General features: G+C 43.1%; 1 protein-coding gene across 1 annotated transcript in view; it reads right to left on the reverse strand.

Annotated features, from left to right (window-relative positions):
• Nucleotides 1–19,683, reverse strand: part of adgrl1a (adhesion G protein-coupled receptor L1a) — a 38,029-nt gene that overhangs the window by 6,521 nt on the left and 11,825 nt on the right. Inside the window, exons 4-21 of the mRNA XM_008291176.1 lie at nt 14,790–14,997; nt 14,313–14,577; nt 12,919–13,246; nt 11,329–11,622; nt 9,816–9,919; nt 8,621–8,806; nt 8,391–8,429; nt 6,472–6,652; nt 6,187–6,309; nt 5,042–5,250; nt 4,780–4,951; nt 3,982–4,190; nt 3,189–3,409; nt 2,818–2,884; nt 2,543–2,634; nt 2,216–2,384; nt 1,799–1,927; nt 552–648 (exon numbers count right to left, since the gene is read on the reverse strand). Coding sequence (XP_008289398.1) covers nt 552–648; nt 1,799–1,927; nt 2,216–2,384; nt 2,543–2,634; nt 2,818–2,884; nt 3,189–3,409; nt 3,982–4,190; nt 4,780–4,951; nt 5,042–5,250; nt 6,187–6,309; nt 6,472–6,652; nt 8,391–8,429; nt 8,621–8,806; nt 9,816–9,919; nt 11,329–11,622; nt 12,919–13,246; nt 14,313–14,577; nt 14,790–14,997 — 3,093 coding nt within the window. The remainder of the gene's footprint in view (nt 1–551; nt 649–1,798; nt 1,928–2,215; nt 2,385–2,542; nt 2,635–2,817; nt 2,885–3,188; nt 3,410–3,981; nt 4,191–4,779; nt 4,952–5,041; nt 5,251–6,186; nt 6,310–6,471; nt 6,653–8,390; nt 8,430–8,620; nt 8,807–9,815; nt 9,920–11,328; nt 11,623–12,918; nt 13,247–14,312; nt 14,578–14,789; nt 14,998–19,683) is intronic.

Below are 19,683 nucleotides of genomic sequence, written 5' to 3' on the forward strand. Positions count from 1 at the left end.
GATTCATGTGATGTGGTCAAGTGGTCTCTCTGCCTCTTTTTTTGACTTTGATTACACCTAAATCTGCTTAATTACAGTAGCCGGAGCTCATTTGAAAGATTAATGCACAAACATGAACTCACATAAACCGACTACACACATATTTACATAACAGAGCAGCTGAGCTCCATATATTTTTGCTTCTGCTAAGTGCTTTCACTGACCAGCAGCTGCTGCTACACTGCAAACTGAAACCCACCATCCACCAACTGATTTTCAACCATTATGTTGTTCAGCTTACACTATTGCTGCTACTAACTGCTATTTGCTGGTTGGCTCAATGGCTGCAAGGCAAATTGCATCAATAGTTAATACAGCAGGAATATGAACATATATTTCATCATCCTGTGGTTCTAATGCTTTGCTTTGTCCACTCTATTCTCATGATTTATTTATTTTTTGTTCTGTTTTGTAGGCCTATATGAGCATGTTAGAATATATGCATTTGTGAGCATTTAAGTGTGCATAATTTAATGAAGAGTAAACAGAGCAGAGATCGGGGAAAGTCTCACCACGGTTGAGTGTCGGGGTACTGTTGATATCCCCCGCCATGAAAGAAGATTCCGTCTGCTTCCGAACCGTGTCGTTCCACATCCTGCGGATCCGACTCTGGAAGAAGGAGCAGTGCGCAGTGAGTGGCAGCAAACACACAACAAGTTAAATATAGAAACACGGCGGGTAGACTTTGCAACTCAGTGGGGCAGCTGTAATCAAAACTGTAGGGCTCGCTCTAATCCGCAAAGAACAATAGGCAAACACGCCAGACAAAGAGACTGAGGCGTCGGGTAAAGAGGCACACTGCTTTGTCATGTTATCATGAGGGGAGCTAATAAGCTCAAGATGTGTAGGACATGATTGCAGTAGCAGATACAATTGTTATTTGGAAGCATGTTATTACATTGTGGGAAAGCTTGTTTGTTGATTGCGAGGACTAATTGTCAATGTTTGTGTATGTGTCTGTGCCGTAGTGCATATGCCAGCATGTACAGTAATTCCGGATGTCTTGTACGGTGCCCGTGCCTATATATAGTACATGGACTTCAAAGGATATCTTTATAAATGAGTCATCTACCCTGCTAAGCACAGGGCTGCCAGTAATTGATGGAAACATAAAAGTAAAATTTTTACAACAGAACAGAGCAAAGCTGACTGATTAGACCAGATTTTCAACGGAATCATCTGATAAATGCATCATAAATCATGATATAACACACTTTAAATCTGTCACCGAGCACAAAATGTAATATAACACTGGTGTTTCGCTTGCTGCACATCGCACTTGACTGTGGGCAGGAACGTAAGTTAAGTAAGTAAATTCAAGTGCTTTGCAAAGTAATCTGTGACTCATTGGTATTGATCAACAATCAAACCCCCACAGATACACTCATTTTGTGCTTCAGAATCTTACATAACAGACCTTCTAAATGAAAAAAACATATACAGTCGCTGCAGAGGGAGGAAGTTTCCTTTGGTTTTAAAGCTATTTCTTTTGTTTTGACATCCTTTTTGACACGGTCAAAAAAAAAAAGTCAGATACTATCAAGAGAGTTGATTTTTGATTTCATTCTCCTGAAACAAGCTGATCATCTCGCTGCACAGACAGATTTATTTTTTTCTTGTTCTAAAAAAAAAAAAACAGTTTGAAAAAGGCAGTAGTGGCACAACCTATGTCAAAAGATATGTATGGCTTTAGTGTGCAGCTATTTCATTTGTGGGTCTGCTCTGCCTGCACCTGTCTGTGGGCCGCTGCATGGCGAGCTTGGCTGCCACTGTAGTAGCGGTTGTTGGCACGCAGGCCGGAGTTCTTCAGGGAACCGTGGGAGCTGTTGGTGGACGTGCGACTGCAGCAATAGGAGTGACGCAGACATTTACTGTACTCCTTATGGACCTGTAAAAAAAAAAAAAAACATAACACCATGGGCACAGCGGGCAGGTTTTAGAGTCACTCGTAAACACAAACACTTAGTTTCAATAGGCTGAAGCCAATGTGGAGCAACAGAGGCTTTTATCGCACAGCCACAGCAAAAAGGCACCTAATGTGATCCTTCTGAACATGTATGCGGAACATCAGTCAGACTTATACATCCATCCATTTGTCCATATGTTTACATTTCATCTGGTGTTTCATAATAAAGTCTTACTTCAGTCACTTTTCAAGCACAAGTGTTGTTGTTACCTTCTTCTGCAGGGCACAGTGGAAGATGAAGATGAACATGCCCTGGAAGGCATTGAAGGTAGTGAAGAGGTAGGCCATGATTACTGTGTTCTCATTAATAAAGAGGAGGCCAAAAGCCCACGTCAGTCCAAGGAGGAAGAGCAGGACAACAGCCCCCAGAGCCCATGACCTGATGGACGTGGACAAGCAAATGTTACCAAATGATGAATTTATGCATAGAAAAATTCAGTCATTTCAGAATTTGTCTGACAGTGTGATTTATCTGGTATAACTTTATTTTTCTTGAAGAGAAAGAAGTGTGAGTCTCACTGAATAAATTGAACTCACTTGATGTTATCCAGGCGGCTGGAGTCAGGCTTCAGTGCTGAAGAGTTGCGGATCATTTTGTGTAAAGTGATCATGAGGAAAATGAGGTTGAGCTGAGGACAGAAGATAGGGAGAAATAACGAAATGTGATGTGAAATTTACAGCCTACTCTAAAAAAAAATAATACTTACTTTGAACTGCTAATAACTGCACACAGAAAGCATACTGATGAAATACTTTTGGTTTGACTGAAAAATACGGAGGGAAATAATACTGTATGACAGTAAAGCTAATACCATAATAACAAATGAAACGGGTCCAATGAAGCTCCAGATGAAGTAGTTATCCACTCGCAGCCAGCATCTGGAGTGGCACAGAGGAGAGGGTAGAGTTATACGCAACTAAACCCACGAACAAACACACACACACACACACACACACACAGATCCACACACACTGGCAGGCATGCGCATACTATTTCCCTGTCTCAGCGGATTATCATATGAAGGCTAATCATCAGGCTTTGGCTAAGTGTGTTCAGAAAACCCAGTCTGTGGGGAGGTGCAAGAGCCGTTCACAAAGCACTACATATTACATTTCCAGCTGGGGGAATAGCATAATCCTACTTCTCAATCTGCAGGTGCAAAAGGCCTGTCTTCACACGTACGCTTTCTTGGTCCCATAGCTCCTGTAGTCTATGGCTGCTGAGATGCCCACCACCAGTGCGGGGAAGCAGTAGCCGCACAGATAGTAGTACTTTTTGCGGGAGTACTCGCTCTCAAAGACCTCCACCAGCATGAGATAGAGTTGCACACCCTCCAGACACATCCAGGAGAAGGCAGCCAAGAAGAAGAAATGCAGAAGGCCAGCAAAGATGGGACAGGCAATCTGAGGGTTGCAGCCAGGGAGAGAGTCATGAGAGGAGAAAGAGAGGGGGGATGAAAATATTAAGATGAAGGAGAAGAAAAAGTTAAGACATATAACTGAGCGAAAAACAGAAGAGGACAGAAAAGAGTCACTATCAGCTAATAGTACTGGACACTGACGGGGGGGAAAAAATGAAAAGCTGCCCCCTGGGTGACTGGCTCTGTGCATATTATTGAGTGGTAATTCATTACTCGGGGCAGTAAATGTTTTATAGAGTAACGTAATGACACACTGCCTCAATTTTAGTCATTCAATAAAAAAAGTTAAAAAGTCGCTTGTGTTATGCTGTAACTCTGTCATTTTCAAGTTGGAATACATAAAAACTAAACTTTCATTAGGAGCACAGGCATGTCAACGAAGTTTTAAAGGAGGATTTGGAATGAAAAAGTCATAAGAAGTTACTGCACTTCTTTTAAAGAACAATAAAAAAAAAAATATTTCCTTTCCAAGAAAACAAGCAAAAAAAAAAACATATTCACCACTAAAAACCTAACAGCTGTTGCAGGTATCAGTTTGTGTGCTCGCAAACTCACATGGTATTCAGTCTTGTCGATGCCGATGAGGAAGAGCAGCTCGGCGATGAAGAGGTTGATGCAGAGGTTCTTGTGGATGGTGTTGCGGTCAGTCTGCAGGCCTCGCAGGAAGCAGAAAGTGGAGATGCAGATGGCTAGACACACTAGGGAGATGACGATCCCCACCCAGGTGATCACAAAAAGGATCAGTTTGTGCATCCGCCCCTGGTGTTGAGGATGGGGCAGTGTCGGGTAAAAAAAAAAATGGAGGGTTGAGATGGTGGAGAGGGATGGGGGTGGGGAGAAGGCAGACGGACATAGAAATGCAGCAGAATCAGACAAATAGAGATGGAAAAAAATAAAGAACAAAGAGTTAGAAGAATGGGGGGATGGGAGATACGCGGTAGAAACAATAGGGGGATGGATGGAACGGGGGAGGGGGAGAGAAAGAGCCAAATTGCCTTATTTAATATTTGTAAATATATGCAAGGAGCTAAAGTGTGAAGACAAGAGACAAGACATCCTGAAAAAAATAATACATGACATTCAAATTCATGTGAATGTCAGCTAGAAGTAGAGGGACATGAATTTGTAAGCCTGTGCCTCCCTGAATGTCGGAGTGAAAGCAGTAAGAAAAAAAAAAGAGAAAATTCAAAACAAAGAGCTTGTCAGCCTTGAGAAGAAACATTAATGTGCATGTGTGTGAGGGTGTGTGACTAAGAGTGAGTGAACGCTAATGCTCACGCGAGTGAACGTCTGAATAAATTTGCCCGGCTTCCATTTTAACCGTGTTGCTGCCACGCCCTTGTTTACTTACATCGGGCTCATGGTGAGCCATGAGCACTGCAAAGTTGGTGAGGTGGCTGCAGGAGCAGGTGGTGTGTGTGTCGTTGGTGTCCAGCAGCCTGCAGCCCTGCGATGACCACTGGCCCGTCATGGAGCGCTCAGAGTAGTTCCAGAAGGAGCAATTTGGAGTGTAATAGTTGTCCAACTGCAGAAAAAGACATAGAGACGGATGAAGGAATATGTCGAAGGTTTATGTATCAAGGTGACGATTCAATTAAAATTTAAATGAGGCTACCTGTAGGTGTTTGAGTGTGAAGACCACCGGCTGAGTGAGAAACACTCTGCTGGACTCTTTGTTGATGGAAGCCGCAATTACGTGGGAGTTGACTGCCAAGCGCTTCTTATCTTGGTTTAGTCCGTCCACTTCCATCTTTACTGTGGCGTTCTCGGTGGATAGGAAGGATCCCAAATTTTTATACAGTATGAACACCACCTTGACTTGTCCTGCGCATTGGAGAGAAACACACAAAGATGAAGAGGAACAACGGGGGAACAAGAGTGAAGAGTAAAGTGAGTGGTGGGAAAAAAACAGATGTTTCAGGAAAAGGGAAAATACAGATAGAATAGTAAAAGAGGGAGGGATGCCAAATACAGCAGTGGGGGCATAATATGGTAATGGCAGCAAGAGTGGCAGAGACAGACAGTAGGGAGTGACAGGGTGAGTGAAAGGGAGACAGAGAGAGAGAGTTAGTGAAGGTTAGAATGATGGTAAGGACCGTTTCATTTTGACTGGTGGAAGAGAGCGAGATTTAATGTGGAGGGCAATGGAACATTCATCCCTCAAGCATTCACAGATCTCTTATTATTCCATATGAATATTTCATGTGCGTTTGTTTCAATCATTCTAATCTCGTTCCCACTGCAGAGCCGAGCAGAGACAGAAAACAGAAAAGGGTAGGGATGAGGGGGCCATGGAAAGGAGGAGGGTAGTTGGAGAGGTGGGGGGGCGGGATGACAAAGAGTGTGTGCGTGCATGTGTGTGTGTGTGAGTGTGTGTGTGTGTGGGGGGGTGTTAGAAACAAGAAAGATGGGAGAGGGGGATAAGATGGTGGAAAGACGGAGCGAGGGAATGGAATGGGGAAGAGAGAGGAGAGGGAGTGCTGAGATTGCTCTGTCAGACTGGGGCCGATTGTAATCTACACGCCTCCCCAGCTATTCTATTAAGACTGCTGTTAAGAAACCATCAAGAAAAGAAATTGTCTCAGCGCTTTTGTTAATCTGATTAGCCTATTATTATGAACCAATAACTTAGTCAACTGCATGCAGATTGTTTTAAGCTTGCATGAAAATGCAAATGGAAACATAAGAGAGTGGGCTGAACAGGACAGTGCAATTTTTCAGTCCTCGGGGTGAGGACAGGGAGGGGTAAGGGTTGCTGACCATTGCGACTGTACTGTTTGATGGTAGAGGCTGAAAGCTGGATGGTGCTGTCACTGGCGTAATTCTGCGGGAAGGACAAGTCCTGCAGGTCCATCTCTGTGTTTACAACATGCACCTCGAGATCTGATGGTGGAAACACAGAAAGCAGATATTTTAATAAAACCACTTTGCTGTCAAAGATGCAAAAAAAAAACACTCAGAAGGAATTTAGAGCAGCAAGCTGGAGGCACAGTCGGGTTCATCTAGATGTTTGCTATAATTAATGCAATTAATGCTGTTTCTTACCAATGCTGGGGGCCCGGTCAGAAAAGCGATTCCCATACATGTTGTTAGCCAAGAGGAAAGCTCCCTTTTCCAGGACGTCCAGCAGCATGGTGGCAGTGTGAGCCTGCTCGGTGCTGTTCATGTCCTGCCATGACTCCAGAGCCTCAGGTCGGAGCAAGTTGTCCACTGTTTGCACCACCGCCTGGCACACGCAGGAGGTGTTGTGTTATTATTAGTGTTAATAGAATTAATAATATGAGCCAATGTGAATATTACTAAGAACACCTTACAGTAAGGCACACAAAACCCAAGAAGTACATGTGACAAAAGAGGGACACGGTGAACTAACTAATTAATGGGCAGTTCTAAACATGAGCTAAATGGAGACGCACTGAATAAAGTATGTTTTATATTTTCATACTACCACTTGTGTACTTGACATGAGTTGACACAAAACTGTAATGTAAAGTAACATCAAGGTAACACCTACTTAGACTTGTGCTCAACAGCACACAAGGGAACACAACATTACATGTTCATAATAGGATTGTTATGCTTCTTGGTTTTGTGTCATTTAGCACCCAATTCTGAGAAAACCTAATTCTGGCTTTCTAGTAACTAATTATTACACACTGGTTCATTAACACTGTTTCTAGCAGTCTGTTCTCGGTTCTCAGGAAGTGCTATTAGCTATTAATTAGCTACTTAGTAATTACCTGTTAGTTCTTGATTTGTTCATCACTGCCTTGGTAATTTCTCATTTTGTGTATTTTATTGTAAAGTTAAACCACATTCTATGAGCACTTGAGAGAACAAAGTCTACTATTCCACTATAATTTCCGAGAAACTCACCACTCCCCTGCACTACATTTATTACTGTGCAATGTCAGACATATTACCATTCTATTTCACACTTACAATTCATTTAATGGCAATTTTGATGGTTGTATCAGCTATCCAATTTATTGGAGTAGCCTGCTTGATGAATCATGTAATTCTCTTGCTCAGGCCTCTCAAAATGAAGGATTGACTGCTGTGTAGAATAAAGACCATTGCAGTTAAGAAAATGAATTTAGCATCAGAATGCACTCTACCCGCTACACGAGAAAAAAGACACAGGGTGTTTTTGGTTTATCCTTGGATCAGCGGTTATCATCCTGAGCTACCTTGCAGCGAGTGACAAAAAAATAATGGCACAGTAACATACTACAGAGCAGCCTTTACATTCATCTTGCACCAACTGAGATCAGAAGATGTGGGGTCATGTTACAGTATGCTGCAGACAGGTCAAGACACATAAAAGACTGCGCTGCAGAGTGCCGCATTTCATCATTACAGAGAAGCATACACAAGGCCTTTTCATGATATTAGATTACAGCTTTCTCAGAACCGGAGATATTGCACAAATATTGAAAAAGCACAGTAGGGTGTAGTAACACAAACTGCAGCCTTTCATACTATAGTCAAATTACATTTTCTCAGAGCGACAGATATTGTACCTTATTGTGCAACACAACGAGGCCAAGGCCAGCTTTATACGTTTAAGCTTTATTACAGTGCAACAAAGCTAAGATTGTGTCACAGACAGATGACTTCTTCATTAGCTGAGCCCATATTTCAAATCTATGTACACCACGAGCATTTAAAAACTGTAACTCATCTTTAGTGGCTCTAGGAAATACTTCAACATTTAAAAACTGTGCATGGCCATACCAGGAGTTATTCCAAATCTTACTCATGCTGCTCTTCAGCACAAACCAGAAATTCTATAAGTGATGACTCCAAAGGCAGTATCAATCATAATACAGAGCACTGAGCAAAAGGAATCTCATCCACAAACCTAGTCTGCTCAAGGATTTATCTTCCCTCATTTATTCTAAGTCACAGAGCAGTCCTACTCCACAGGCATGTAAAGCAGGCAGATAAAAGAGAAAAGCTACCTGGATGTACGCCCGACAGGTCCGCTCTCGCTTCTGGAACTGGAAGGGAAAAAACAAAGCCTGGAATTAAACAACTAAACAAAAAAATTGTAAATTAAAAACCTAACAGTCCTTGTATGTGCACTCGAGGGGTAAATTCACATTAACCTCAACCTTCTTTTCTAATGCTTGAATTAAATATTTTTTGGGAGTATGTGTGTATATATGCATGTGTTTGCACTTTCTTCTACCTTGTTGTAGTTTCGTCCAGCCGACTCCTTGTTTCCAGGCCTTAGAGCCTGAAGCTGGGCATCCAGTATATCCAGCAGCTGCTCAATCAGTCGGACGGAGGAGCTAACGTCTCCGGCCTGGATCCGACCCCGTGTGTGGTTCACCAGCTCACTAGCTATGTTGGCAGCGTTCTCCCCACTCTTTATCTACACAACAACAAACATACATATACCCACTTGTTTTCATACAGTGATAGTGTAAGGTTCACAAAACAGATTTGCTTTGATCTGTCACGGCATCCCAAACTGTCAAATATTCACATGAATGCTACCGTCACAAGACACCACATGTGCTGTGTACACAGAAAAAACCCTCAGTTTACATGCTGATTGTTCAGTAATCAGATTTCCCTCTTTATTAGCAGCTTTTCCCATATCATTGTAAACAAACACGGCCACATCATGAAGTTTTTATTCTCCCTAGCACGGTTTCACTTGCAAATTACACCCTTAGAAAGCGCCTTGCAATTGCAATTGATTTTTGCCAAAAGGAGAAGGTATAATGGACTCTTCCAATGATGTTACTTTTCAGAGTGGTGCTATTTACCCTTCCAGGCACATGCACACACTTAAAAAACCTTTAAGAGAGCCGATCGACGGTTTGCATGGCTAAATATTCAAAGCTTCTCCAGCAGAAAACGTAGCAGTGTTAACAAGTGTACATTTAACTCACATAGTTTAGGACTTTGTGAAATCTGGTTGCAGTCAAAATTGCTAAATGATCAGATTAATACAATGTGTGTTGTATCACAATCTGGAAATGTATAATAATTTAATAGTATTCAGCTTTGTTAAAACCATGGTGCATCATTTAGAGTTGAGCTACTGCACAGGTATAATAAATTATATTGAAGTGAAACTAAATAAAATTTCAATCCAGAGTTCTTTGTAAGCTGTGAAACCCGAAGCTAGATTTAAAAAAAAAAAATTTAACGAGGTTGTAATTAAAGTATATTAGTGAAAAAATAGAGTTAATTAAGCATTAAGAGCAGATGCCTTGTAATGAAGGGCCAGTTGAAATGAGTCTGTATTTTAATCAGGACAGCCTTAGAGATATGTTAATGTGTACGTGGAGGTGGACAGGGAGGCCGGCCAGGGCAGTGGGGCAGAGGAAAGGGACAGACCTATGGCCAGGGGGTACGGCTCCAGGTCTCACCTTCTGGGCCACCTGGTTGACCCACGGGGAGGTGCAGTTACTCAGGTCAGGACCCCGTGGGTTCCACATGACCTGCTCCGCCAAGCACTGGAACGAAGCGATGCCTGGAGAAAAGAAGCAGAGGAAGAAGAAATTTGGGGGGTGGGGGGGAGAGTAATGGAGAGATAATAAGCATTAGGTTCCTGCAATTAAAGGGGAAAGTGTGGAGGAGAAGGATGAACGCAAAAAATGTAAGTGTGATAGCTTTTTCTTTCTTTTTTTTTTTAACCAAGAAAAATGGAAGGAAATGAATTTTAAAAATGCAATACTCTAAGTGTTTGAAGATGAGAGGGAAAGGGAGGTTGAGTAAAAGTCCCAAAGAAAATGGGTCAGAAGTGAAAAAGGTTAAATAATGGAGTATGGGGTAGTGAGAAAGTGAGGGAAGAGAAAGGGAGGAAGAAAACGACAGCAGCAGAACAGGGCTTTCATGCTTTAAAAAGAAGGATTTAAGAGGAACATATGCTCATGTACCACATAACATTTACTCTGTGCGCACAGACACACACACCAAAGACATCAGGTATGATCCCTCACTGTCAAATAAAAACACCTGAAGGGAAGCACCTTCCACCAAACCTCATTTCCAGCTTGGGTTTTTTCTGTTCACTTATGAGGGTTCAGAGAAAGGACACCACGCGGGGATAAAACCAGAGAAGGGTCTATCTGCTGCAGCTAACACAAACAGCCAACATCAAGTCACAAAGACAAGGTGGAAAAAAAAAACAGAAGAGATACCACAGAGGGAGGGAGGGAGGGAGGGAGAAGCAGATCGGAAGAGCAGAGACGACAGAGACAATGCAGCATCGCTTCATAGTAGTAGAAGGATCAGAGCAGATGTGCCGTTGCATTTTATACACCCTTTTTCTCTCTCCCACTGATTTTTCTCTCCTCTCTCCCACTTTTCTCTATACTCTCCTCCATCGACCACAGATTAGGTTTGAGAGCTGTGCCAAGACGAGGCAATTAAGCCAGCTGCTAATTTAACACAGAGCGAACATAAAGAAACAGCAAAATGGAGTGGAGGAGAAGATGGGGAGGGGGGGGCTTTTTTTCTGGGACTAGAGAGTTTTTTTTTTTTATGGCTGGATGTTTAGAGGTATAGCAGCTAGCATGAAGGGAGGTGAAGCCTGTGTTGTGTGGCCTTTCATTTCATTATTCGCCACTTTCAATCAGCTCTGTTTCTGTGGGAGATGAGCCTTTCATTGGAGGAGGACAAGCTTTCATCTGCGAGTCCTAGGGGACTGTGCCTACTGGTGAGACCGAAGCACGGACAGAAGAAGGCAACAGTGAAAAAAACCCCCACGAGTGTGAGAGCACAAACATGCTGATCATTTGGACACGTGCACAGATATATATTGCATACACCCACATGCATGTAGGACGTACAGTGAAACTTGAAACACACGTGTTGTTTGTTTCATGGAGTGGAAAAACGCATGGATGTTTAAAAATATCCACATGCAGATGTCCTCACCAAGAGATCCTTTGGGACAAGGGCGGTCTACTGTTTCTCCTGGCTGTGTGGTGGGCCACGGGACGCCACGGACCAGCTTGGCCTCGCACACATGAGGCTCTGGGCCTTGAGGAGGACGGGGTGGTCGGCGGGTGACAGGCACAGTGGCTGTGATTGGTCGAAGATCAGGATGCTTGTTGATGGAGCCGATTGGACGTGAGGTGGGGGCCAGAGGCCGGGCAGTAGAGGGACTGGCGCTGGAGGTAAACGGCCTCGCTGGAAGGGTGGTGGTCACTTGGGTGGTGGTCAGAGGGCCTGAGAGAACCCAAGTATTTCAGAGAGACAAATGAGAAACAGGGTGAGTTAGAGACTTATCAGAGGATGTAAGAGCTTTTATAAGAGAGCAGCAAAACCTGACAGCAAAAGCCAAAGAAAAGAGATCAAGAGAATGAAGGACACATGCATGTGAATGTAAGATGTCTCTCAGAAGCTGAGTTCAAAAGTTACTCTGACAATAATTGGGGTGACAAATACTTTTTTGAGGCTCTCAAAGCCTGCTCTCCAGAGAGAGGAGAAGAAGCAGGGGAGGAGATGGCGAGAAAGCATCATCACAAGTCTGAGAGAAGTAAATAATTTATCAAATGTATCAGAGAAGTCACCATCACTAACAACCAAACCTAATGCGAAGATAAAAGCAACACATCACAAGTACAAAATCCTAACTGATCAAACGCAGAGTCGGTGCACAACTCTCTGAGTGCTGCCGCCCGTCTGTCTCTGCCTCGTCTCTCTCTGGGCCTAATCCGAGCTTCATACAGGCCTTTATGCGGCTCAGATATACAGTACATCCAAACCACCCTCTCATACTGATGGACTGCCAAAATGCAGTGTGGCGTTCCCATTTCATCCTCCCCCTTATCATTTCGGAATGACTTTTTCATTATCCATGACACAGTGAAGTTGATATGAAATGCTCCAGCAGTCATACCTGAGAGGCTACTCTTTACTGTAACTATGGCTGGGGATGGAAAAATAATGATTAGATATCTGAGGCATCCAAATGTCAGATAAACACAGGCTGCATGGCCTGTTTGAAGTGTTCCTTGATCAAGCAAAAAGCATCATTATGCATTACAGCATAGTAAATTACTTATATGATGAAAAGTGTGTTTTACTAAATCAAACAACCACTCTCACTGGACAAACAAGATTCTTCTTAATGATCTCATGTTTTATAGATATAAAATAGTGGTAAGAGAAATGCAGCCATTCCTAATACATCTGATGATTTTTAATGAATTCATCTTTGATATATGCAAAATACAGAATTTCTTCCACATCTTCTTCTTCGAAGGAAATACTGTGAGGTCTGTACTCCTAAATCCTATTTATGACACTTGTGGTAGTGTCAAGAGAATATGGGTTAATTTTATTAGCGTGTACATATTCATCTTACAGTCTTATGAATTATTAGCTTGGCTTTAGACCTTTACAGTTTAGTTATAGGTTAAACCTGTAGCGCAGTTGTAAGAGGTAAGCGAATTCGATTTACAAATACAAAATGTCTCACATGCTTTGTTTCCATTTGCTTTCTGCAGGATCACTCCTTACCAGTGGTGGGGTCTGGTGGTCCAAACTCCAGCGGGTAGCGCAGCACGTTGTAATTGTTCCAGACGTAAAGCTGGTTGTCTCGAGGATTGTAGTCCACAGAGGAAATGTACTGATAGGGGTTGGGGAAAGCAATGTTGACAGGTTCCTCGCGCGCACGATTGGTATTGTAGGCATACATCACCAAGTCTCCACCTGCCTCACTGTCATCGTCCTGGTAGACTGACCGCACAGCATAAAGCACTCCACAAGCCATGAAGGCATTGGATGCCATCCTCTTGTCGAAGCTGGTCTCCCAGGTGCCTTCAAAGCGCAGGGTGTACGGGTTCACCTGTGCCAAAGGTGAAATGCTTAACTTGGTAAAAACTCAATGTATAAACTACAGTTCTAGAGAGTTGGAAGGGATGGCTCAGTTTGGGGGAGTACACAGAGTTCAAGAGGTTAAGGAGGTTATACAATCTTGTTTCTTGACATCAATTTCTATTTGTGCAGCTTGTAAATATGTTTAGTTGTTTATTATGGTTTTTCTTAACATAACCCAATTAAGGGGAATCTCAAATGTTGGAAAAACACCTCCAAACTGCATGATAGAAACCTCTATGAGTCTGAGGTAGGAAAAATAATAAATGAAATTCATCGACGTTGAAAGTGATCACTTTGTGGTTTATTACTGTGTCGCTTTATTATTCTCCACTCTAATAGTTCATGCAGGGTTTGATATTTTAGATGGATAGTTTAACTTACACAGTTTGAAAAACAATTTCCTGCTAAGGTCAAAGATAGTGATAATAAATGGGACCCGTCTGTCTGAACAACACATTAATTTAAGCTCTGTTTGTGTGGGAACTTGCTGCCTGATTGCAGTTTTGTTTGTTAAGAAACAAAGAACCAACTGGTGTTAAAATATGAATGCTCCCCAGTTTACAGTGATGGATCACATTTTCGAGATTGCCGAGTAAGCACGGCGACGATATGTGAATTTGTACTACAGAAGATAAGCAGTATGATATGTTTAAAAATATATGTGCAGTACTGTATATGGCGGTAAAGCAATGCCACAATTTTATAATTATAAGCTACTAGATCACGCAATGTTTGAAATCAGAAAAAAATAAACAAACTAAATATTTACCATATCAGTGACAACCAGTGCTTTGGTATGATGAGATATGAAATTATGCTTAAACTTTTGAAGATTATGTTTATGTGACTCTTTTCTTTGTCCAGCAACATCTCTTTATCTTATTTGTTAGTGTACTTGTGTAATCCCAATGGTACATTATTCACGTGCGACTTATGAGATTTTTGCCTGACTAGTCAAATGAGATTTTGATTTAATCCACTCCTGCATTCATAATCTGCATCTCATCCCCTTCTGTGCATCAATGCTAACCCACCTGGCTGACCACCAGTCGTCCGTTGTTGGATTCAGTGGCGTAGATCACCCAGAGGCCGTTCTCATCCACGGCCAAGTCAATGTCCGACTTCCCTCCCCATCGGTAGGGCGAGGTGTCGTGATAGTTGGCATTTGTGACAATCGCTTCACCGCTCTTGATGCGTGTACGTAGGTCATACTTGACTATGTTTCGTGTGCGTTCTTTGTTGTAAAACACAGCACCGTCGTACACAACAAACCCTGTGCCATCAACTCTGTTGGGCAGCCTGTTGAGAGAGAACCTCGTGAGTAGGGCAAAAATTCAGATGAACAAATCAGTTTATCTACTCTGCATGGCACAAGATGGCCTCATGGTGAGCACGCAGACACCACAGTGGGACCATTCTGCTATCACCAACCACATCCGCATGAAAAGCCAATTAATCAATACAGCAGCAGATGCCATTTGATCATCCTCGACAGTGGGAGGCGCACTCACTTGTAGGTGGTGGTGGCTCGGTTCTGTTTGAAGTCTTCCCAGGAGGCGTATTCATACAGCATGTCAGTGCGATAGGGGGTCCAGGGCATGACGTACAGACGGTCTCCAGACTGCAGCGGATCCTTACACCATGCCCCTGCCTGGTGTTCTGCCTCCTGCTGAGAGCTGGGCACCTGCACCCTCAGCAGCGTCCCCGGACACACAAATACTGGAGCAGAGGAGGGGTGTTTGGAGCGGAGAGGAGGAGAGGGGAAGAAAGGAAGAGACACAAAATGAAAACAAAGCATTGCAGAAATGAAAGATATCATGGAGATGGCAGGGGAGGGAGAGAGGAAATGGGAAAAGGCCAAAGACCAAAGAATATAGAACAGAAGAAAGAGACATGGAGGGGATGGAGAAAAGATGTGAGCAGAAAAAAGTAAGTTGAGAATTGAAAAGGAGACAAAGAATAGGAGGAGAATGGGAGAGAGGAGGAAAGGGGAGTGAGGTGAGGTACATTATCAGATTTAAAATGAAGGAACATATAAAAGCTCATTTGTAGAAGTTCAGCATTGTGGTCGGAAAACGTTTGGATATGATAAATGGGAGATTTCTGGCTGCCGCTGCGGCTTAGATGTAGTCTCTAATCTAATTTATCTTGGCCTAGTTTTATTTGATTGTGCATTTTCTATTTCAAAGGCCTCTGTTTCTTTGCTCTGCCACTGGGTGGTAAAACAGTAATTGTGGAGCTTGTTTTATTAGGACTCAAATTTGGCTCTCAGTCAAGAGTAATGCCTCAAAGAAAAAAGCATCCTGGGGTAAAGATGTGAGGTTGGCTAGGCCTCCCCTTTCTCTGCAACTTCAGCTCAGGCTCACACACCCACATGCACACCACACACACAAATACACAGCCGAACAACAGCTCATCTCCAAACAGACATGAAGACCCTTATACACAGTCCGTATACACCAAACAAGTACACACACGCACGCGCACAGAGGATGTCCATTTTAGGCAGGTGGAGGTCATTCACTGGGGACCGGTGTAAATTGGCTGGCTGACGCCATGTGTCCCTGCCTGACAGAGGGAGTACCCTGGGACCAACGGGCGTGTCAGGTGATCTATGAGGAAAGCTGCTGGCATCCTCACCACTCTGACATCACAGAGGTCCCAGCCACACAGAGAGAGAGCGAGAGCGAGAGAGAGAGAGAGAGAGAGAGAGAGAGAGAGAGAGAGGGAGGGAGGGAGAGAGAGTGAGAGCAAGGGCAGGAGAGTTGGAGGGACTACAGAATAAAACAGCTGAGGAGTCCCCTCGTATTCCTCTGCCAGTTTATTTATGTGCCTCTTTGGCTTGGGGTTGCAACAGAACCAGACACCTGCTGGTCACCTCATGATTGAATGCATCTCTGAACTAATTGGACACTGCAGGGACATTTGGATACAGACGGCATGCACACACGAATGCACAGACAGACACAGGCTGCTGCCATTCACACAAGGACAGTACACAACTCGCATGCACACACCCACAGGCATACATACACTGTCACACAGTGACTGTTAGAGTGATGGATCAGTCTAGGCTCAAACTGTCTTGAATATTGCATGGAGTTTGGTGCAGGAGAAGAATCACAACAGAGAGGTGGAGGAGTCACTTTAGGCTTTCGGAAATCCAGCTTTCTCTTTTTGCTTTCTGTCATGGTGTCGTTGATAATGCCTGGTGATCTGTGGGGCTGGGCCACTTAGGAATTTGCCTGTTCTGTGTGGAGGGATGGGGTGGTGGTCCAACAGGGACTGAAATTGGCAACCAAACAGGAATCTAATCAAACTCAGGCGTAAACAAACACTGAATACAGACTCTTCACAAGAAGGAGGCTTGTCATGCTCCATTGTGGAACCAAAATGTTTGCTCGAAAGTACTGATGCCTGAAGTGTTTGCTTTGCAAATATGAATGTGGGTTACTAAAATATGCAAAATAATGTTCAGAGCAATGGTTAAATCTGGCGCTCAGCTCCAAAATATTTCAAACAAAGGCTGTAAAGGGTGAGTTATTATGGGAGCAGAAAACTATGAGTGAAAAAAAACAACCAATACAAGTAGGACACTCCTTCAAAAGTACAATAGTACTGTAAATAGAGAAACAAACAGCAAGCAGAACGGCTCTGTATCTAGGTGACCCATAAACAAAGCCAGGAACACTTTGCCTCAAGGTAGAATAAAGGACAAAGGAAAACAAACATGGAGACCTATTCTCTACCATCAAGAAAAGAATGACCTGTTCGAAAAGCATTAATATGCACACAAGCATCTTTTGCTTTTGTCACAACACAGTGAAACTGATTAACACTACAGTGCAGAAGAAGGCAGAGTAGATCTGTAATGCCTCTACGACAACACTCACGGTCACTTCACCAATTATTTAAAAAAATAAAAATAACTGTACAGCAACAGCATGATTGAATGAGTTTTAACAAGATTTTTTAAATTCCACTAACTGATGTCAAGTACTGCAGCTGTATAGTCAGTACGAAACAAACCCAGCATGTGTTGGAGTGCCTCTGAATTGAAGGCTGAACCTATGTCTGATGGGAGCGGCTAGTATTTGCCATAATGACAGTTACAGAATCAAAACCAAACATGACATTACTGGATTTATAGTGCTGAGTTCAGTGCACAAAAACATAAACATGTTGGTACATGACTGAGATTGTCAAATTGCACAGGTGAGACCTGTCGAGCTTCATAACATTACACATTAACAGCAGAGAAATGAATCCAAGTGTACTAGTTTCATTGTTTTACAAATTAACTTTGTTTTTGTATATTCTTTGTGGATGCCAGTTTTAACCACTGCCCTTTACATTTAAAAAAAAATAAAAATAAAAAATCATGTCCAGATTAAACCTCCTTATATGACAATAAGTTGTTTGTGATTGGGATGTTGGCAGAATATGATGGTAAGTCATGACTTGCCATTGCATACAGGTAAGAGACGGAGAAGAACAACAATCTTTTACGGCCCAAAAATAGTTGTTTTCTGCAATACAATTTACTCTCAATAAATGGAGCCCAACACAGTTTCCTCCCAAAAATACTATGTGATTCTGTTCATTATTGCACCTAACCTTCCAGCCATGTACTAAATTGGAACCAGTCTGTACTCTTTTGAGCTCATCACCCCAATAAAACTGCAGTGCAGCAGAGACAACAGAAGCAGTCTGTCATCCTCTGCCTTCTTCCTCCATGTTCCTCTCTCTTCCCTGCTCTCCCGCGCGATCAGTGCACGTCAGTTTATTCTAATGAACTGGACGTTGGGTGGGCCCAGTGTCAAAGGGGCTCATCAACAGCCTCTAGGCTATACACACAGACCAAGAGGCACACACACATGCTCATTCACACACTCGCAGGCCAAACAGAAACAGTGGCCACGCTTCACACCCTGCAAACCCTGCCTAGGGGGCTTCATTAACTCTGACCTGCGCTCCCCAGCCTTCCTGGCTGCCTTCCTGTTTACTAGCTCTTTCTGCCTCTTCTTTGCTCTGCCTCTCTCTCTCTCTCTTCTTCTAACTTGTGAAGGGTGATTGTAGCAGCGGGAAGCCAGAGCAGCCAAGCCGTAGCTGTGGAGTCTATAGTACAAAAGGCTATTATGACCACAGTATGAATGAGGTATTAGGCATTAGGCATTAAGCATTAGGCATAAGTCTTGAGATTAGGCATTATCCTAGTCTGGCTAGAGCAGGTTAGCTGTAGTAGAGCCATCTGGGATTGTGTGAGATAGATAGATTAATAGATTAATTCCTGTTTGGATGCGGAGGGAAATCTTGGAGTCATGATCATCCCAGTGAAGTCACTAGACAGCACAGACACAACACTTCTTTACCCTATAAACTAGCCAGATGGCTAATGGAACTTACCTTATCAGGGATTAAAACCCAGGCTGTAGCTATCATACTCTAGCATGCCAATTACTGCCACACATACTGGGAAATACTGCTGTAATAATTGACTATTTATCTCCATAATCCCTTTCCCAGGCACAGGTCAGCTGTTACTTGTCAATATGAGGCTGCAGCATAAAGTGATGAAAGCTCCAGAACTTTCCTGAAAATGACAGTTAATATCTCCCATTTGTGTCTAGCACCCATTTGTGATCGACTGGTAACGCAATTAAAAGTGAGCGCTGACAGCTTTAGGCTAAATTTAGACTTTTCATTTTGGTTGTCTTCTGCACTCCATGCTGTTTTCATGTTTGATGTGACAGCATCATGGTGATGGTTAATGTTCGACTTTGATGATCTAAACACCCCCTGCCAATGGTTGGCAGCTGTTTCTTAAGTGGCGTCCTTGTGGTGTTTGTGTTTTTTTTTTCCCTCCTCCTGGGGTTTTTTTTTTTTTTTTTTTTACCTACGGGGATCTAAAGGCTCTGCTGGCCCGAGCCTTTGCCCAGTCCAGTCCACAGTCATGGCGTGCTCACAGGACTGACTGCTGAGAGCATGCTGTTCTAATTGAATCCCCCACCTGTTACTGGCAGGTGCAGCAAAGAGGCAGCAGGGGGCAGAATGGAGCATGGCATGGTACCCTGCATCCATGCTGGACAGTTAATGGGCTTTAAGGGTTAGTGTGTGTGCATGAGTGTGCAGTGAGTCTCCTGATGGTATGTCGGTGCATTCATTAGCCCATTAGTGTGTGTGTAGGAGTGTCTTTCTGTGTCTGTGTGTGTTTGTGTGTGTTTGTGTGGAGAGGCATGCATGTGTGCAGTTTAGAAAGACAGAGGAGAAAGAAAGCGCAAAGAGGGATGTGAGCGTGTTCTGTGTGTGCAAACGAGAGAAGAGAGAAAAGTGGAGTAAGAGAGAGTAAATAAGTTATTTCCTGTGAAATGAGAATTAGGAGTGAGTTAATTTGCTGAGGAGTGA

The sequence above is a fragment of the Stegastes partitus genome, unplaced genomic scaffold, assembly GCF_000690725.1.
Source record: "Stegastes partitus isolate 25-593 unplaced genomic scaffold, Stegastes_partitus-1.0.2 Scaffold721, whole genome shotgun sequence".
Classification (NCBI taxonomy): Eukaryota; Metazoa; Chordata; class Actinopteri; family Pomacentridae; genus Stegastes; species Stegastes partitus.